The sequence below is a fragment of the Pyrus communis genome, chromosome 14 (assembly GCF_041283825.1).
Source record: "Pyrus communis isolate YQ-2024b chromosome 14, ASM4128382v1, whole genome shotgun sequence".
Lineage (NCBI taxonomy): Eukaryota > Viridiplantae > Streptophyta > Magnoliopsida > Rosales > Rosaceae > Pyrus > Pyrus communis.
In genome coordinates, this window is record NC_142578.1 from 2,333,640 (window position 1) to 2,354,165 (window position 20,526).

The 20,526-nt window shown below is 38.2% G+C and overlaps 4 protein-coding genes across 7 annotated transcripts; 2 read left to right on the top strand and 2 right to left on the bottom strand.

The window, feature by feature from the left end:
* On the bottom strand, positions 1 to 4,320 carry LOC137713453 (Mitochondrial substrate carrier family protein). The gene is made up of 9 exons (XM_068452748.2): positions 4,075 to 4,320; positions 3,563 to 3,678; positions 3,280 to 3,337; positions 2,827 to 2,976; positions 1,944 to 2,154; positions 1,535 to 1,580; positions 1,187 to 1,307; positions 1,021 to 1,093; positions 1 to 817 (listed from the first exon to the last, which is right to left on the bottom strand). Exons 1-9 carry the CDS (start codon positions 4,142 to 4,144, stop codon positions 583 to 585), a joined length of 1,080 nt encoding a protein of 359 aa, XP_068308849.2. The 5' UTR covers positions 4,145 to 4,320; the 3' UTR covers positions 1 to 582.
* Positions 4,321 to 5,922: 1,602 nt separating this feature from the next.
* LOC137713064 (ATP synthase subunit gamma, mitochondrial) lies at positions 5,923 to 9,452 on the top strand. Its single transcript, XM_068452305.2, has 9 exons — positions 5,923 to 6,203; positions 6,807 to 6,850; positions 6,945 to 7,097; positions 7,414 to 7,527; positions 7,620 to 7,747; positions 8,281 to 8,403; positions 8,494 to 8,613; positions 8,782 to 8,903; positions 9,047 to 9,452. Exons 1-9 carry the CDS (start codon positions 6,106 to 6,108, stop codon positions 9,114 to 9,116), a joined length of 972 nt encoding a protein of 323 aa, XP_068308406.1. The 5' UTR covers positions 5,923 to 6,105; the 3' UTR covers positions 9,117 to 9,452.
* On the bottom strand, positions 9,353 to 15,021 carry LOC137713065 (respiratory burst oxidase homolog protein A). 2 transcript variants are annotated; one of them, XR_015955727.1, is made up of 14 exons: positions 14,170 to 14,889; positions 13,487 to 13,643; positions 13,310 to 13,358; positions 13,040 to 13,153; positions 12,529 to 12,942; positions 11,945 to 12,331; positions 11,755 to 11,850; positions 11,527 to 11,642; positions 11,312 to 11,414; positions 11,026 to 11,208; positions 10,784 to 10,915; positions 10,376 to 10,657; positions 9,709 to 10,030; positions 9,353 to 9,611 (listed from the first exon to the last, which is right to left on the bottom strand). XR_015955727.1 is itself a non-coding variant. In XM_088684193.1 (14 exons), the coding sequence occupies exons 1-14, from the start codon at positions 14,519 to 14,521 to the stop codon at positions 9,502 to 9,504; spliced, it is 2,421 nt and encodes an 806-aa protein (XP_088540319.1). In that variant the 5' UTR covers positions 14,522 to 15,021; the 3' UTR covers positions 9,353 to 9,501. The 2 variants fall into 2 exon arrangements, 1 of the variants encoding a protein (XP_088540319.1); XM_088684193.1 differs by having other exon boundaries at positions 9,709 to 9,787; positions 10,529 to 10,657; positions 14,170 to 15,021.
* A 1,373-nt stretch (positions 15,022 to 16,394) lies between these two features.
* LOC137713738 (phosphoserine phosphatase, chloroplastic) lies at positions 16,395 to 19,879 on the top strand. Of its 3 annotated transcripts, XM_088684090.1 has the most exons (9): positions 16,418 to 16,514; positions 16,758 to 16,799; positions 16,910 to 17,147; positions 17,469 to 17,601; positions 17,682 to 17,789; positions 18,708 to 18,801; positions 18,948 to 19,097; positions 19,173 to 19,226; positions 19,336 to 19,879. In XM_088684090.1, the coding sequence occupies exons 3-9, from the start codon at positions 16,916 to 16,918 to the stop codon at positions 19,573 to 19,575; spliced, it is 1,011 nt and encodes a 336-aa protein (XP_088540216.1). In that variant the 5' UTR covers positions 16,418 to 16,514; positions 16,758 to 16,799; positions 16,910 to 16,915; the 3' UTR covers positions 19,576 to 19,879. The 3 variants fall into 3 exon arrangements, with proteins under 3 accessions (XP_088540215.1, XP_068309182.2, XP_088540216.1); XM_088684089.1 differs by lacking the exon at positions 16,758 to 16,799 and having other exon boundaries at positions 16,395 to 16,514; XM_068453081.2 differs by lacking the exon at positions 16,758 to 16,799 and having other exon boundaries at positions 16,395 to 16,514; positions 19,467 to 19,879.
* The last annotated feature ends 647 nt before the right edge of the window (positions 19,880 to 20,526 follow it).

The following is a 20,526-nucleotide window of genomic DNA, read 5'->3' on the forward strand; positions in this document are numbered from 1 at the left end:
TTGGAAGTGGGAATCACACACAGGTCATTCCTGCCATGTTATTTATGCGGTATTCTCTTAACAAAATGCCACCTTGCCGTAAAAAATGGATCCACGCCGGACATTAGCCGCGACCACCTTGCACGAACGGACATTTGTTTGTTCGGGTTCCATTTAGCAGCCAGAACAGTAGCAGCACTTAAGTAGAAAGAAACTCAAGAGTCTCTGCCCGATGATTGCTGGTGGCAGTGGCGGTGACGGTGATAGAAGAAGAGATGCTGCCGCTACATTGCCAGCAGGGAGAAATTGTTTACCCAACCACCACGATCCAAGGAGAGAATCCGCACGATGAGGGCGCTTGCCCGACGTTTTGGAATGGTCTGACAGAACAAAACCCTACATCGGCTTCAAGGCCGATGACCAAACCAGAATACGGGCAAATCGGGAGGGGAGGGCGTAAAACCAACGTTATAAGCTGTGCACTACCAATTCTCCTGTTTTTCCTTGGAAAAAAAAAATGCAATTTATATGTATAAGTACACGTATTGCACGAAAGCACAACGAAAGTATCGGCAAAAGAATTTGTGCATATGTTTCCAGTTCTCAAGCGGCTCCTTGCAAAGGTGATCCCTTTTTCTCCACCGACACGCTAGCAACTTCTCGGGTGTTATCGTTGCTCAATCCTTCGTTGAAATGTTCTCTGAGAAATTCTACGGCCATAAACGTAAGTGCTGAAGCTGGAACATACCATGTAATCCTGGGGACGCTACCTCTGAACATCCCTTTAGCACCTTCGGCCCTCCATACGCTGTGAATTGCATCCAACCAGCCTTTGTACCTAAGGTTCAATACAATATTAGATGGAACTGGACAACCCTTTTACTATCTCCGTCTACTATCCATGCAACAAGTAATATACGGAAACCATAGACAAATTTCGAACATGAATACTGTGCGGAAATATCACACGTATACCAGGTTGGATTCGGAAGGTAATTTCAAAATAATACCAATAAAAGTAACCACAAACAGAACCGATACCTCAAGGTTGATCCTTGTACTTGCAGTCTTGTTTTGATCACATCCAAGGGAGTGGTAAGATACGCACTAATGCCTAAAAAATTCAATGCAAGATAAATTACCCTACAGAAAAAAACTAATTAATGAACTCAACTATAGAGTAATGAACAATAAGCAAGGTACATACCACCAGCCAACCCTCCTAGTAAAAGCCCCTCGACGGAACTATTAAAATGGAAATTTGGATCCCGTATGTATTTTTGCTTCCCATGCTCTGTCAAATCTTTCAAGCCTTCGTAAAACATAACCTGCATAGCACACATGAAATCAAATTTATGATACACCAGTGATCGAAATATAATGTCTGAAATTTTTAGACAAAAAAAAAAAAAAAACTAGGGTGGGGAAATGCATGTTAAGAGTAGTGAACCCTACTTGAATAAATTTTGTTATTAGGAGTTGCAACCCCATTTTCCCAATATTAAGAAGCAACAGCCAAAATTTAAGATATACAAGCGATCTCCGCCCAACCTACCATTAGACCAGCAAAAGGCACATCCCTTGCCAGTGTGGACCAGTATCTGCCAAATGAAAGAAAAAATAAATCCACAATTAGACAAGAACATTATGGCCATAATTCGTATGAGCATATGCATGCCAGAGTGTGGCCTATCTGGGTTGTGTTTCGGTTGCATTCATGGATGGCTGTAAGCAGGCAATAGCTAACGTTACTATTGGACTCATGATGAAACTGGATTGCATTTAGTATAAACTCAAACTAAGCTTGTCTGTTATTTGTTTTGTTATAAGAAACACATGTTTATTAATGAAAAATTGGTACAAGGATGATGACAGGATGGCCGAGAAAAGAGGGAAGACGGAGTGGGGAACACCACAAGAATATCACACCATGAAAGATTAGAGGGGTTGATTTAGAGATATACCCTGCATATAATCCTCTTAGCCCCTGCTCCTTCCATATTGAGCAGCCAGCATGGAACATCCCAGTATAGTAACCATACATTTGGCTACCAGGCTTCATGGCGATATTATCTTTCATGACAACAGAACTCCAAGAGGCCACCGTGCCTTGAACCTGCATGCGTTGCTTCATCACTTCACATGGAACATATACAACAGAACCAAGTGTATCTCCTGAAATACAGAAAGAAGGAATACATGCATTTTGAGTCCCCTGAGGCACATGATGGCTTAAGAGTCCACAATAATTCAAGTTTCGAATACTACAACTGAAATCCTATACGTAACAGCCTAACAACAACAACAATTAGCTGCTGAAAGCCAACCGGATGTCATTGAGTATACTGCACCAGCAAAAACATTCACGTCCAGATAAGAAAAGAGCATTCATATACCAAGTTATAGTGCATTCCAGTACTCACTCTACAAAATTCTGTATGAGAACACAAACACTGCATGGTCAGAGTAAGTCGAAAGATTTTGTAAATTCAGGATAAAAAGGTCAAGCATATAAGACTAGCTGACCAACTTAAGCAAAATGAATGATCAACGACTACTTAGCAGATCATAAATCCGAACGGCACTCATAAGCCTTTCAATCAGATTCCATCAATTAAAAATCAACATTCCATAAAACTCAGGAGCATCTTTGCAACAAAATATAATCAAATTTCTCAATTAATAAACACAAATGTCATAATGTAACACATAATCTGAAGTTCTGAAGACAATTAATGAATACTGTTAATATTTAATTCAGCATATTAACAGCAAATGCTTTGCAAGAAACTCACATGAAATCAGCATAAATCAGATTAAAGTTTTGAGAGCTGCAGAACAACTTACCAACAGCTCCAGCAATGAAATGTGCCCAATGTCCCTCAAGGTTTGGATGTGATTCTTCAATCCACTTTTTGGTCGACTCTATGACACCAAAATAAGTTGCTCCAGTTGCAAGAGAACCAGTGACACCCGGAGCTATGCCCCTATAAAAGCCTACATAACTTATTAGTTACGAACTTAAGAATCAATGATTCTGAGAAGAAGTAAACATGTACTCAGAGACTGCACCAGCACTAAACCACCACAAAGAGAAAAACGAATCCCTAGGTTCAGACTTTGGAGTCCAAAACTTATGAATAAACGCCTGGTTGCTTATATTTTATGCTAAACAAAATATATCTAATCAATTTATACATGTGGGAAAAGGCAGTGTAAACATGTTACATGCAAACAAATAGGACTAAGTCGTCAATTGTGAATACTAAAAAACAGCTTCAGAAAAGGACCAAGATGTACCTCTTAATCCATCGGCTACCCAGACCGCTCGTACCATCTGAAGTATGCTCTTCGGTTTCTGCAAACACGACATAAATCAATAACTATTGCATTTTCCAGATAAGCTATGGAACATTTTAGCACGATAATAAAATGCCTGACCCAAAACGTGAAAGTTCATTTTCTTATATAAAAGTTTATAAATTTAAAGCCATTCTCAGGAGTCCATGTCAAATAATTGAGCTTTACACAATACAATAGGGCATGAATTTACATCTATAATATCTTTACTCTATGATCATACCTGACTTGCAGAGAGAATAGCCTGGCTCTGAATGCGTGTTTTTACGGTGTCGACCGGATGCATCATTCCTTCCCCAAATGCTCCAGCAATAGCTCCCCACAGAAACTCCTTCATAACTACACACACAGATTAAAAAGACAATTAAATCAAAGCAAAACTAATGAAAATTGCTTGAAAACTTTGAGTTTTAACGATAAAGACAAAATAAAAGGTAAAGTGAATAGTAATAGGATTGATTTTTAGTGTAAAAATGTGGTTTTTCGTTAAAATGAACTGTGCGGGAGTTTTTTTTGTAAAAATTCCCTTAAATCAAATCCTGATTTATTTTCTTCCCCAATAATAATTTTTCATAAATAAATAGATATTTCCTTTGATTTCTGCCGCTGGTTGAATTATTCTATTTCAATATTTAAATCAAGAAAATTTAAACTATGATTTTAACAGCATCAGAAGCCATGAAATCCGTTTAATCCAAATGATCGAAGCGGAAAATAGCGAAAAGCAATGCTTACCGAAGAAGTGTTTGTGATTCGTATCCGATAGGTCATGCCGTTCGCTCGAATTCGAGCTCTGTGTCGCCATGGAAATAGCTCTGAGCTCTCTCTCTGGTTAGGGTTTAAGGGTCTTCTTTTTCGGTGAACGGTTTGTGGGTATTGGGCGGGTTTTAGCTTTTAACGGTTCCAATTTTCAACTGACTCATGCCATGCCACTCGCGTCTGGACCAATGATACCATTGACTGGGTCCTAAAAACCGAGATATTTTTTGTGAAACACAACCGATACAGTATGTATTATAATGAAAATGCTTAAATGCTTAAAAAGAAAAAAAATACATGTATTATGATCACTGTTCTAAAAATTTTCGTCTAGACACTAAGCGGTTGACTAATGCCCGATTAATATTTAGGAGTTTTAAAATTAAAAAATGACGCTTAGATCGCCTAGGCACCCGTCTAGTTTGCCCAAATTCGTCTAAGTTGCGACTCACTTAAACGTAAAATATATAACTTTCATTTTGCATTTTATTTTTTTTCAATCAATTGTAAAAGACTTGTTGCATACTTAAATGAACACACATTATATCTTTGTTTCCCATGTTTTCATTATATTCCAACACTTGATAATATATATATCACTCTATTTTGTAGTTCATGATGAAATTATATATATATATATATATTTAAAGTATATGCATATACTTATTTACATGAAATATAATATATTTACTTAAATCTGCTTAGTCCGCCTGCCTAGGATGTGCCTAGCCGCCTAGGTGCTAGACCCCAGCCTGTCGCTTGACTAGCGTCTAGTGTCTTTTAGAACATATGATACTTGATATACTGAATCGTGCACACTGAAAATTTCTCCTCGAAAACCTCATATGTTAAATTCTGGATTAATAAAACGTTCACGTATTTCAATTTTTTACGTAGTAACGCATGATTGGCTTAAAACACTGTTATTTTAATATTCTCATTTAAACCTTACATATCATATCGTATTATCAATTGTCATGACGTCACAGTGACATCGTGACAGTGTAGGTAAGTCTCATGAATTTTCTAATTTTTACATATTACTTCTGCCCAATTGTAGGGTGAAGATTCCATGATTTCTCTTTGCATTCCTATCCACTTTGATGGAGATGAGTTCGATTGTTTGCAAGTTGTAAGTTAGATTCTCTCATCTCAATGTCGTATATTAAATCATTGTTTTTTTATCCCCTTTTTGTAAAAGTTACAAAGGGATCAGTGCATGATACGATTTTCTCGATTTTTGAAATAAAATATTTTTGAAATTGTGTTTAAAACGGTTGAAAGTTTTTCTTTGTGAAAATGTTTTGAAACAAATCTTTAGTAAAAATGCAAGTGAATCTTAAAAAAAAAAACACTTAAAAGTGTTTCATATACAAAACACATATAATTGTTGCTACTTAAGTTTTTATTAGACAGTTTTCTTACAAGCAATATTTGATATTACGATAGCCTTATGAGAAGAGAAATTTGAACTCAAATGAAAGAAAGCAAGAAGGCTGCCGTAAATAACAATACGAAAGCAATAAAAATTTAAATTATGTTACACAACCACGAGCTGGTGGCTCTGTGATAAAAGACGGATTGCAAGACTTCCTTCAAACTAAAACTGGAGGTCTTGGGTTTGAAACTCACTGATGGTGTGGAAGCCAAACGTGTGGCCAGGGGAAGGCTGAAATGTCTCTGTGAGTCTTCCCGACCCCCGAAAATAGTGGATAATCGTGATTTGTCACCAGTTTTTAGATTGGACAGGCCGGGCCTATCGGTGGGCCAAACCGTGAACCTTTTCCTTTCTTAATTGGGTTAGCCGTCTACACTGCGCTCAGCAATACGCAAAATACGACGTCGTTTGATACCTCAACCTTGCACGCACATTGCCTCCTGCTATCAACGAAGCGAGAGAAAGTGAAAAACGCCCACCTGAGAGAGCTCGCAGCTCTATTTGGCATTGGATCCGAACAAACAGTTTCCAGGGTTTCCAATCTCCGATCACCACCAATCCCCAAATACATGGCGATGGCTGCTCTCAGACGAGAAGGGAGGCGTTTCGCCCCTTTGATCTCTCCCCATCCGATGGCCGCCGTCCGATCCTCCATCATCCCAGCCGAGTACATTCTCTAACCAAATCTGCCGTTTTTTATTTATTTTTAATTCTTATCATTTTGCTTGCATTATACTTGTTCATAGCCGTCTGTTTGGATGCCGAGAAAAATTGAGTAATAGATAAAAGAAAATCTAATTTAGGATGGATTTTTTTAAATATATGTGTGAAGAAATGAAAGATCAGCTTAAATTTGGGAGTGATTCAATTTGTTTGTGGAAAGTGAGAACCTTGAACATTCCTGAAAATTTTTGACGAACAACAAAGGTAATTGAATTTTGTAAAACGGATACTACTGCAGATGTTAGGATTGTATGGAAGGCTGAAAGTGAAAGTATTAATTCACACAAGACGGCCATTAGAATTTAGCGAGCGCAAATTATTGATGTTGCTTGGTTTTAATTCGTTTAAAGAGCGCTGAGTGATATCGTTTAGATTAACAAGAGAAATGCAGGAGATGATGTGTTTGGTGCATCACTGAAAGTCAACTATAGTTCTGGATTTCTTGTTATGCTAAGCTTGATTTCATTTCCATGTTCTTGTATGTCTTGCTATCATTTTCCGTTGCTTATGCCTTTCAACAACTAAATTACTTGGTTTGGTTACACAGGGAGCAGGTACCTTTAGGAGTGCGCTCAATTTCAACTCAAATTGGTAAGAACAATCATCATGAATATCCACTTTTATTTCTGTTTTCCCTGCTTTGCAAATGGTGATGCGGTTCATTTGTAATACTTGGTGAATTCAGTTAGAAACCGGATGAAGAGTGTGAAGAATATCCAGAAAATCACAAAGGCAATGAAGATGGTTGCAGCCTCAAAGCTTCGAGCAATTCAAGTTAAAGCTGAAAATTCTCGTGGCCTGTGGCAGCCTTTCACAGCACTTCTTGGTGACACTCCCAGTATGTCTAACAGCATAATCTCCATAGGCCAATTTATATAAGTTATTTGGTTTCTTTACATTTTGCTTGTTCTTGTTAAAGACGTGGCATCTTTGACAGCATACTCAATCTAGTTGCAAACAATTTTTCCGCAGTTTTTCTTTATTGTAGACTACTTAATGGACTGTTCCTCTTGCCAAGTCCTAGTGCTTTACGGAGGTGTATTTTACTCTTTGGTCCCCAACCCGCCCCATTTTCATTGCTTTCTAATTGTGCACGTTGATATTCTCGGAAGTTCCCTCATTGTCGTTGTGTAATTATTATTTTTTCATGCTAGGCGTCAGCGTTAAGAAGGATGTTATTGTTACCATCTCTTCAGACAAAGGTTTATGTGGTGGAATTAACTCTACCTCAGTCAAGATAAGCAAGGCCTTGCACAAGTTGAACGCTGGTATTTCTTGGAAGCTTATTGTTAGTCTGATGTCTGTTAAGTTTATATTTTACACACATTAACATTTTTTTTCTCCATTGAAACTGTTGTAGGTCCTGAAAAAGAGACAAAATATGTCATTTTGGGGGAAAAAGCAAAGGCTCAGTTGATTCGTGACTCTAAGAAGGACATTGAGCTATGCATAACTGAGTTGCAGAAGAATCCTTTGAACTACACCCAGGTTAGTATGTTTGAGTAAAGAAAGTAATGTTTGTGTTGTGGGTATGAGCCCATGTGCTTACCTATGCGGTGGTGTTTGCTTAAAGAACCATGAACACACTTGTTCAACCTTGGTGGGACATTAGCCGCATATTGGTTTTATTGTCATTCATATTTTCAATGTTTAATTGCGTTTCATACATGACATTTAGAGTCATAGGGGAACCAGTTTGGCTCTCTAGACTAGCTTTCCAAGAGGTTTTTAAAGAGTCATGAATTAAGTTAAAGAGCCCTTTAAAGAGTCTCTTGGAGATGACATTCCTTAGTTTGGCTCTCTAAACTAGCTTTCCAAGAGGTTTAAAGAGCCTCTTGGAGATGAGATGGAGATGAGAGCACACGGTTCTTTATACTTGTTGGTGCCTATTAAATTCTTTTTGATGAGTTATCTTGCCAGCTTTATACGAACAGAGTTATTAATGTGGTAGTTATACATTTTATTAGTTAGCAAATGTAAAAGTTCTTACTGTCATTTGCGTGTGCCTTTTGTCTTCTCAGGTATCTGTCATAGCTGATGACATTTTGAAAAATGTTGAGTTTGATGCCTTCAGAATCGTCTTCAACAAGTTTCAGTCAGTCGTCTCATTTCTGCCAACTGTGTCAACAGTATTATCTCCCGAGGTAATAAGAATGATTCAGTTCAATTATTACCTCTTTTTCATTCATATTCATGTTCTGTTGTACTGGGCATTTGATACGATGTTCATACAGATTGTAGAGAGAGAATCTGAAGCTGGTGGAAAGCTTGGTGACTTAGATTCCTATGAGATTGAAGGTGGTGAGACAAAGTCGGAGATACTTCAGAATTTGGCAGAGTTCCAATTTTCATGTGTAAGTTCTTTCGTTGAGGTTAGAGGCCTTGTATTTTCGTATCTGTTGGTCAAACCACTGACCTGGTTGGACACTTAACCTCAAATTGCATTCTTTGGGGTATTGTCCTATGATTAACACTTTTGAGCTCGTCTCTATAAATGTTTGTATTTTACTACTTTTTGGCAGGTCATGTTCAATGCGGTGTTGGAGAATGCTTGCAGTGAGCAAGGAGCAAGGATGTCTGCCATGGACAGCTCAAGCAGAAATGCCGGAGAGATGCTTGATCGCCTTACACTCACTTATAACAGGTCCCCCCTCATTCTCCACCCCCAATTTCTTTGAAGTCCTAGCTAATCCGTTACTGTAGACATTATTTTTTATTTGTTGACTTTAATATCGTGTTCCACTATAAACGACTGATCTTTCTTGGTTATATGGTTACTTGTTCCAGAACTCGTCAAGCATCTATTACCACCGAATTGATTGAGATTATATCAGGAGCATCAGCACTGGAGGGTTAAGTTCATCTGACGGTGGCGAAATAAAATTGTGTTTTTGAAGTAACCATGAAACACAATTTTCTTCGAAGGAAGGTTCATGCGTTCTCTTCTCTGATATTGTTTTTGGGATCTATTTTGCAATAATGTGTTTCTGCAATAGCTTCGGTCGAGTTGTCATGCTCGATTTCATGAACTTGTATTCATGTTTGCATTCTCTCCTCGATCGAAGCCATGCGTGTAATGTTTCCCAAATGAGATTTTGTTCGCGATTTTAAACTTTGTAAGCCGATTATGTTCTTCCGGACCATCCAATTGGTGGATTTGGTACAAAAATGATCAATCGACATTTCGACAAAACGTCTGTACCTTTTGGTTAAAAATCGCAAAAAAAAAAAGGGTGTGAATTCTAATAATTTTCCTTGTGGAATACAAATCTTGTGGAGGATTTGGTGGAAATTTTGGTACACATGCTTTCCAGCTCTTTTGCGACGGATGATGGGCCGCAATAGAAAACCCCTGTCCCAAGAAACACCAAATTTCAATGTTTTTAGTAGTATTGGTTTGGAATTCAATATTTCAATCTTTTATGCTGACAATTTACGTGCATTCTCACCAATCCGTTCTTCTTTGTGTCTCCTTGCTAATTTTGAGAAGATGTTGAACCAGTCCGGTCGACCGAAATGTGTGCGTACCTGAGACATCCATAGAAAGATGTTATATGTTTTTGACATCGGAATACATTTTTCCAACTTTTGTTTTTGTGCATGAAACGACTGGGGAAGAAAGAGGAGTGTATGAAACGACTAGGGAAGAAAGAGGAGGGAAAGCGGAGGTGCTTCTTCTTCTTCTTCTTCCTCCATCCATCCCCTCAGTCGAGACTCCCCTCTCGCGCTACGTATCAGAAAATATTGAAAGGAATTCGATGAAACAAAGACCTGGTTTGGTACTGAGGTGATTCTGAAAAAAGCTGGTATCAAAAAAAGCTGGGAGCTGTTTTTGTGTTTGGTAAACATTCAGCTTCAACTTTTTTTCACAGTTTTGGGTGAAAAAAAGCCAAAAACAAGAAGCTGCAAAACCCAGCTTTGAAAAATCGGCTTTTTTTCACATCTGTTTTATATAAAAATTTACCAAACACTATAATACTGTTTTTTTTTTCAAAAGCACTTTTACAAAAAAGTTTACCAAACACTCTGTTGCTTTATTTCACAGCCGCTTATTCTCACAGCACAGCAGAATCAGTTTTTTTTCAAAGCACAGCAATACCAAACCAGCCCAAAGACTACTGGTTTGGAAACTCTTACCACCAGAAGAGAAGAAGAGGATAGAAATTAGAAAGAAAGGGTTCAAGACAAACGTTTAAGCCTGCAGATTGCTTCTTTAACTAATTATGCAGGGGAAAGCAATGTGATTAGGGATTGTAGTGCAGTACTTACCGGAGTCCGGGAGAGAAAATCGGTACCATTTTTCGCATGATGCAACGCTTGTATAGTGCTTATTAGAGCCGATCGCGCATCGCCCTCCGGGTACACACATGTTAAGAAATTGTGCATCTCCACAACGGACTGAAGGGTCACCAAAAGCAGTTAGAATGCATAGAACAACATTTTCTAAAGAACGGTAAGACTTAAAGTGTGCGTTATTTTCCAAACTGAAAACGAAATGGCTATCAACGGGAGTCTGGATTGTACCTGCTTTTGGTTTGAGATTGAGACTTCTTTCATGATGTCTCTAAACCAATCAAAGGAGCCTTGTTCTCTTGTAACCCAATAAAGATAGGCTTTCAATGGAGCCTTTCTTGAGCTGCATTTTCTGCAACCACTCTATTTTCAAAAAACTACGCGTTGTTAAGATATTAGAGACGGTTTAGTGGCTCACTACTAATCAACACCATATTAGAGACGGTTTAGTGGCTCACTCCTGAAAGTCTTACATGATCACAATGTGGTTTTTTAGCAGCATTGACAACGTCTTTAAGGATGCTAACGAAAGGCGTAGCGCCTATGCCTAGACCGATGAGAACAACGATGTCATACTTGACATGGTCTTGAGAGGCAGCACCATAAGGTCCATCAATGTGCACCTTCGGATAGCCATCAACTCCGGATAATGTTGCCTGTAAAAATTTCAGAAGGAAAATGTTTGAAATGTCCAACCATTTTCACAATACCGAATTGAGATTTCGGGTTGAGTCCTTCCATTTTCCATCCAGTTTTTACCTCTTGGAAAAGACTGTATATCTGATAACTCCAGTCTCCAGCAGTTCGAATATGAACTCTTAGGTAGTCATCTTCCGGCCCCGAAGTTAAGGAAAAAGGGTGCCTGAGTCAATGAACAAGGAAGAGGGAAACAGAGTTCAACATACATGCTAGGGATTGTTTCAGAAAGCCTTTTGATTGCTTCTTCGTAGCGAGTTTGTCAAATGCAGACTTACCATTCAAACGGTGAAATTTGAGGGCATTGGATGAATATGTACATGCCACTCAGGTACCTAAAACCTTCTGGTTTCTGCAATTTGAGGGACAAAACTTTTCCTGGATAAATACTTGCCTGCACAATTCAGTCACACGAAAAGAAGCAAATTCTAATCAAATTGTGATTAAAAAGAAGTAAATTTCGATGATTGTGAACGGATGAACTTATAAGTACTTCCTTGAGATACCTTCAAAATCTCCACCTCAAAAAACCCCGATCTTATGGCTCGGAAAACTCGTTCTCCGGTGTATAATACAACTGGAATGGCAATGTACACCCATGTCTGCTTAACCAAGTTCATAACATACAAACTTTCTAAAAATTTCGAACACATTATCTGTTTAAGCAGAATTTACCACATGAACTAAAAGGCTTACCGTTTTTTCAGTTGCTTTGTTGGTTAGGAAGAGGAACATGGAGTGGAGAATGAGCAATGCGTACACAGGAATGAACAGGTGGTGTGAGTACCAGAAGGCGTTGTAGCCTGTGACATTCCGGACAGACTTTGGCAGCGAAGGCGACTGGCGGCGTGGCCATTTTGTTGCAAGAGAAAATGCGATGGCCATTAGTACGACCATTGCAATCCCTGTTGCCACCTCCTTTGTAGCCAATATTTCACAGTATGATGGCTGATGGTACCCGAATCGGGCAGCTATTGTTTGCCGGAAGACCATACGATCCGAGTCGCTGATTCTTGGAAAATCACAAGCAAGGTGAGAACCTCCATGTAGGATTACTCCTACTACTATCCCTCCTGCAATCATCTATATATGATCAACACAAAAATGTACACATGTTAATAATGTGAAACATTTGCAGACATTAGTAAGGCTAGTCCGAATCGCCTTCTCCGTAAATGAGAGTGGTTTAAGAGATCGTCTTGTCAAAAAACGAGTGTATAACAATTACTTTGGTGTTCAAAAGGGTTAAGCTACTAGAACCAAGCTAGGATCCAACTTACTTTGTGGAAGTTTATGTTGTCATTAAACGGAATGATGGAGTTTATAGACCGGTTCTTGCGAAGCCACGTGATTGTATTACGGCAAACAGGAAGGAGAATCAGAGCCATGTTGAACTTCAGGGTTTCTGCAGCACCTTTAGCAGTGGATACGCAGTAACCCATTACTTGAAAAGCTGCTCTATGGCGATACTGGGTGAATTTCCAAGCGAAAAGTGCACTGCAAATGATCAACCAAAGCAAAACTATCCATGCACGCCGCCAGTATGATCGAAATAAAATTTCAGTTTTAGACCTTGGCTCTTCAATTGGATCAAAACTGCGATGTAGACGACTAAGTCTGATTGAAAAGTGATTAGTTGAAAATGAGCTTTTTGATAAGCTTATCACATTGAAGAGAGTCCGAAACTGAGGGAACTGCAAGTCATTGACAAACATTAGAAGGGCAACAAAATGTTCTTGAACACAATTTAATTTCCAAAGAGAATCGATTTCCACGATTGAAGGTATGTACCTCAATGTAACTCCGGTTTTCGGTGTCAAGCAGTTTCATGACTAATGCAGCATAGTCTTCTGCTTCCTCATGAGTTAAAGACAACTTATTCGTAGAAGCACTTAGTGTTATGATCTGCAAAAGTGCCCAAATGGAAACCGGTAAACATGAAACACGAAACCAACGATGCATCTATAAGTCACGCATAGCCCGCGTGATAGAAAAAGGCCTCTCGTGTGCGTGCAGCGAGGCTAGAAAAGTGCTTTTCATGACAGCGTGACACAAAAATACCTGCTTAATGTCTTTCTCAGTCACTCTTCCATCCATGTTTCTGTCACACCTGAAACGAATCACAACGTCCTTAGAGAAAAAGTTAAGTACATAAGAAAGGTTTTAATTTCTTGCTCTCTAAGCATCACAATACGAAGATAATTAAGCATGTGATCAAATTTTAATGAGGATTATTACAAGTCAAAGTAAATTCGTATCCTTGAATCGAGGCGAGGGTCACTCATACGACACCAGTAACCATACAGTTCGCATTTTGTCATATCGAAATTTCGATCCATTCTTCTTCTTAGAGCCCTTAATAGCTCATTAGCAAACTCCGGCGACTGTTGCATCCCTAAGAAACATGAACCAAAGAACATATCAAAGAAGGAGCTATTGTTCAAGAAATACGTAACAACTTACTCGATATATTTACTGATCACATAATGTGACAGTTGATGCGTTAATTAAACACAGAAGAGGCCAACACAGCCACCCACCAAACGAATAAAACTAAGGCCAAAAGACACAAAGCAATCAGAGGAAAAAACAAAGCGATCACATTTTTGTGCACAAAACAAGATATAACAACACAAACACGTTCTGCAAAGAATAATTAGAATCAAGCCAAACGTTAAAATATACATAAAAAAGGTTATTGGTAAAACGCAAAATCTTTTTTATTTTTATCAAATCAACAATATTCATTAAAAAAAAGATTAAATACTATGTTAAAGACGTATACAAAACACGAATCTCAATAGAACTACAAAAGACATAATCCAGAACGAAAAATCTAGAGCGGACAAAAGCCATTCATACTATTTTACACGTTAACACATGTAGCAAGGGTAAGATAATTATTTGGTAGGCTTGCTCACCTATGCACAGACCAAAATCCGACGATTTTATAGCCGGTTCAACGCCGTGTCTGGTCAATGCAAGCCGGTCGAACTGCTCCTCTACATCCTTCCACTTCATCCCACCGTTGGCCGTGATGTGAATAAATCTTAGCCATTCAATCTCATTGGCTGACCCGGCTGTGGACGGTGCCTCCCCATTTTCTGCCATATAATGTTGCTGCCGGTTCACAACTCCAGTTTTATCATGCGGTTCAGTCCAAACTGAAGCGAAAGACACAGGGAAAATACCAGCACTGCAAGAAGATGAAGATGGTGACATAACTGAAACATTGGGTTGGTGAGCAGTTTGAAGATCTACATGCTCCTCCATTGGTGAGTATTTCTTTTTTCTGGTGTAGAAGCAGGTCGAAGCACGAGAAAACTAAAAGAAACTAGCAAATCACCACCCTATTACGATCCCTTCTAGCGATATCATTCTCGAGGATACAAGAAATATAAGAAGGAGCATTAGCGAACTGCGAACATATGGACACCGAAAGAGAGGTTATAGCCCGAAATATAAGAAGGTGATCAAAGTTTTGATGAGAAGAAAGAGATGTGGACTGCTGTGTGAGGTGGGAGAGTTTTAGTTTTTTTTTTCCTGAAGGAAATGAAGATCGATGGGTGGAGTGGTTATAACTTGTTTGAAAGGTGCAAGTTTTTTGGGATGGAAGGAGAAGAGAGTGGCCTCATTTATTTTGTTTTGTTTGGTTTGTACAAGCTAATTAGCTAAGAATTCTTGTTTAACTGGTTTTGTGTTCTAGTTTTTGGTTTCTTGGAACTTTGGTGGTGGTTGAGTGAGAAAGTTGAGCAAGTGAGAGAGAGAGAGAGAGGTTTTGTTAGGGGTTGAAAAGTTAGGAGCGAAAAGGAAGTGAGAGAGAGAAAGAGCAGGTAAGACTAGTGAAAAGGTTGTGATATGAGAGAGAGAGAGAGAGAGAGAGAGAGAGAGAGAGAGAGAGAGAGGGAATAAGGTTAAATTTCACATCAACCTTATTCGAATAATAGAGACTATTTAGTAGGACAACTTAATTCGGTCACAAAATATGCAATGGTGTGTGTATTGAGAGTTGTTTTTACGTGAGGTCGGATAATAATCAAACTTAATGGAAATCAATTTTTTATGAAAGTGTACGATCGTCTTCTCTATCCACTGTGCGAGTTTTTCTCACCAAATACATATGAAAATGGCATGATTCACCATGCAAGAAAGGGATTTGGAGAATAATTGGTTATAACAGGTCATGTTTGCCTAGCAGCTTCCTTCTACTCCATTAATTTGGACTTGTGCATTGCATGCCTTATATGGGTTATATTTTGTGGATAAAGGACAAAGGGTGTGGTGGTTACGTAGACTTTTTAGTTTTAACGAAACACTTTCGATACTGTTCATTTTTATTATAAAAAGTCACTCCTCGTACTATTCACTTACAACACATTTTTATCATTTTGATTAAAACTCAAAGTTTTCAAGCCTTTTTCATTAATTTTCTTTTTTATTTATTTATTTTCAGAATTAGGCAAACAATTAGCGACATTACTTGATCAATCAACTATATGATATTGATAGAATTCTACTTTGCACTTTGCAACATCAAGTTTGCACTTCAACCAACCAGATGGGATTTGCTAATTTTAGTCATTAACTAAAGATTATTCGATGTTAAGTACAAGATTTATCCCTTAAATGATTAAGAGCATTTATCAGTACACCTAATTGTTGCACTACTTGAAGTCGTGTATCAGACCAAGATCATGCTCATACAACTCATGTTAGATTAGGATGTGACTTAATTGTAGGTTGTTCATTCAAAATATCTATTTTCTTTTGGGTGATGCTATCGGATCGATTGAATTAAAGAATATAAAAAACAAAAATTAACCCTTTCTTTTTTTTAACAAAAATAAAAAAAATAAAACCTTAATTGTACGGTTTGGTTCATATAATCAAGTGATTTTTCATGAAATACTTTGGCTTCTAATAAAAATTTCGACGTGTCTAATGAAAATACTTATAGCAAAAACACTCATAGGTAGAAGTATTTCAAAAAAAAAAAACAGAATCAAACGAGCCCTCTCCCGTTGAGAATCGGAATCACAAGTAAAGCTGGACTGGGTTGACCCATCTTGTGAACCTATGTTGGGCTGGGTCCTGACGCACTAACATTGGGCTAAACTCACAGGCACCTAACATCCCATATCAAAAAAAATATAAAATACAAAGACAAACAAAACAGAGATTCCCACCAACCATTGAAAAGGTGGGAAGGAAGGAGCTACAGAAAAATCGACAGCTAAAGAGGGATCTCAGAAACAAAGCAAGAACAGTAATTTTCAATTACCCTTTTTGTGTTCTTCTCCATTTATGTTTTCAAGTTTTGGTTTGAGACTGCTTTGGCATAATCTGCTCTGTTTGTTTCCCGAGAAAATACTGATAGAAACGTTTTCTTTAGATTTTTGTAATCAAGTTTTCGTTTTTATGCATTTTGTACGTCGGCATGCTTTCGTTTTCCCCCCTTTGTTTAAATTTAACATCTTTATGTTTTCATTTTCTTAATTTGTGCGTCCAGAGAATTGGGTTGGTGTGTTTTTTTGCTAACTGAATAGAAAAGGTGAATGCAATGTCAATATTATTCAATTTCTTCAACGTGTTGGAGCATTTGTGATTGGTTTTTGAAGGGTATTTCTTTATGATCATTGCTTGTTGATTTGTTGGGAGCAGATTTTCATGGAGGGATTGGTGGCTGCATCGTCGCGAGTCACCCCAGTTCGTATTCATTTGAGGCAAAAGCACGTTTCTTTTGTTTCTGCATCTTCAGTGCAATGCACAAGACGTTTGTATCGAAATAGAGGTCAAGTTGGAATGAGACAACATCCCAAATTACGGAACTCGATTGCTGCTTCAGCTCAACCATTAGAAGCCACATTGAGCCCCTTTGACAACAGGCTACCATCCAAAGGTAATGTGGTTGATTGAATCTGGGAACTTGTATTTGCATACGGGGTTAATTGTTTTGAGGAAAAAAATGCGAATCGAATATGGTAAGTTTGATTTGTGGGAGCGGAAAACTTTTCTTTGTGACATTATGTTTAATTGGTAGAAAGTGTGACCATAAAGTTAAGTATGAAGTTGATGTTCAAATGATGGAGAACAATTGAGTATGAGCTTGTCGATTGAGCCGTTGAGATTTAAGAAAAATAAAGAGCTAAGTAAAGTTCAAGTCTCGAGACGTTCAGAGTCATATGGCCTTGGGTGATGGTTGTTATTTTAATGTCTATAGAGGTTCTTGATTTATGGAGAAGTGCTGATGCGGTATGCTTCGATGTGGATAGCACGGTTTGCCTGGATGAGGGCATTGATGAACTTGCAGAACACTGTGGAGCTGGAAAGGCTGTTGCAGAATGGACTGCTAGGTTAGAGTTGTTACAGGAATTCCTTTCATTTGCTCCGTACTCTAGGATTTTCGGCTGACTGCAGTTCTCATCCTTGGCAGGGCAATGGGTGGTTCAGTACCTTTTGAGGAGGCTTTGGCTGCTAGACTATCTTTGTTCAATCCTTCCCTGTCTCAAGTCCAAGATTTTCTCGAAAAGAACCCCCAAAAGTATGATGACTCTAAATTGTCTTGACTGCATGCCGGCTTCGTTTTAATTATCTTTAGTTTATGTTGCCTTCTTGTTTGCTTAATTTGGGCATGCCTTTGAGTCTTGTTAAACTTATAGAGCTTTTTTAGACCGTGAAAACACAAGTTAGGACTAGTTTTAGATGAAAATATTGCGATTATTAACAAAAGATGGATGCGAGATTTCACATGATATCATATAAAGAATAGGGCAACTTGCAATCCTGGATTATTTTCTTTCATATCTGCTGTGAGCCGCTGCTTTGCAGCAAACAAACACATCATTTGGTTAAGTAGATTCTATTACGTGCTATTAAAGTTTGTCTTCATAGTATGCGCCTGCATTGTACCGGGCTATCCTATCCATTGCTTCTATTGTTCCCCTCCGTCTATTTATTTATATTATAACATTGTCAGCTTGGGAAAATGTCAATTGCCATGCCTATCATATCTATACATGAAAAGTTTTTACTTGAAATCTTCTGTCGCACTGTTTGAAGATTTCTTGTGCACAGAACGTATTCTCAGGTTTCTGAAAATGGACATAAAAACCCGGCAATTAGAGAGTGACAGAGGGAGGGAGAGAATTGTAGGTTGTAACTGTCCTCGATCTGGAATTCTGAAGTTGAGTAAAAGTTTCGGCGTACTTCTTTCAAGCAAAGCCATTGAGTATAATGGCCTAATTTTCCAATATAAGATGGCTTCTAAACTGTGTCACCGACAACAAAGATTGTTTCTGGATTGTTAAGCCAAATAATGATTTCCTAATAGTTACTTACTTCTAGGGATATCGGTAAAGCATAGAAATGAAGTGATTTAGGGTCTGCTTATTATTTGTACTTTTGGCAATTTGATGACCGAAAATCTTCTGAATCTAGTCATGGTGTAAATTCTATGTAGGCTTTCTCCTGGCATAGTCGAGTTAGTCAAGAAGCTGAAGGCTAATGGCACCGACGTTTACCTGGTCTCTGGAGGCTTCCGTCAAATGATCAAAGTATGCAGCTGAATAACTTAACGAGTGTCTTTGCTATTTTGCTACTTCGCTTTATCTCATTTATCATGGCAGTATATAGCATAGTGAAGTAACGTGTGATGGAGAATAAACCGACAATGTGTAATACTAAGTAATTTCTTCTGAAGCCTGTAGCGGCGATTCTTGATATACCAACTGAAAACGTGTTTGCTAATCAACTACTGTTTGGAACTTCTGGAGAGTTTCTGGGGTTTGACAAAAACGAGCCCACTTCAAGGAGTGGTGGAAAAGCCACCGCAGTGCAACAGATAAGGAAGGTTGGTTTGTACCGGTTTGCTCAATGTTTTAGTTGTCGAGTATGTTGCTTAAGCTGATTAAAACTGGTTTTCCAGGCTCACAATTACAAGGAACTAGTCATGATCGGGGATGGCGCGACTGATCTTGAGGTAATAATTCACTCAAACGTCCAAACTTTAATCTTGACGCAAATTGTGTTTCTGTTTTCTGCCTCTCGCACACTACTAAATGTTACAGCTAAAACATTATCCCGCTCAGCGAGCCTTGAAAGGAAGGATCGGGAGCATTTCATGTACGATCTGTCACTTAAAGCTGACTCCTTCAGGCTCGTTGGCGAAGCTAGTCAAATGTTGTGCCTCTCATCTACTACCATTTGTCCCTGTATCCAGGCACGCCAACCCGGAGGTGCTGACTTGTTCATCTGCTACGCTGGTGTTCAACTACGCGAGGCTGTTGCTGCAAAGGCTGATTGGCTTGTTCTTAATCTTCAAGACTTGATAAGTTCCATGGAATAATTCAGCACGATATTGTTCTGTACTTTGTACTATTGTTCCTCCGTTCGCTGCCTGCGCTGCTGCATTCTTGTAATCTGTACGCCGTGACATGCTTTCCGGCGTGTCAAACTCATTGGAAGATGAACAAGGAAGTGTGTATTTGGGTGTTTTGTAGGAAGCCGTTTGAATGGATTGTATTGTATGAATTGGAAAGTACTACATAACAGATGCTAAGGTTAATGTTTGTAATAGTTATTGGAGTATTGATACATTGAATTCCTGTAAAATAAATCCATCTTTACGCATCACGGAGAATGAACGTCAAGTAATCTGTAAGTGTTTATAACATATGTTTTTTTTTTTTCCAAATCATCCCTAGAATTGATCCGTTTAATCAAGATGGTTCTTAAAATAAAAAATCGATCAATGTAATATTTGAATATAGGTGTTGTGAGTTAATGTCGTCTTTCATGAGTGGAAAATGAGTGAAGAAACTCAGAAAACGAATTAAAATAAAATAACATACCATGAAAATAACAAATAAAAAAAAGCAAAAAATTAAAAAGAATAAAAATTAAGAAAGAGTAAAGCCTAAATGGGTGAGGATGGATATAAATCAACCTATAAGAATAAATCAAATCAAATATACTCGTATCGTGTAAATTGTTATGCATTATTATTTGGGGCCTTCTTGGAGCCCTTGAGTTCATACAATCCTAATCTCAGCGGGACTTTTATGTAAGGGCAAGGATCCTCTTCGGATTCTCTTTGTGTGGATTCAGGAAATCAATCAATCGTGTCTATTCATCGTATATTGTGCGGTCAGTTTTTGTTAAATACTATTTATATTCAATTTTAAATTTTAAATAAGTTATAACCGTACAATATACAATGAACGGATACGATTGATTGATCCTCCAAATCCCCAATGAGGATCCGGAGTGGATCCTATTCC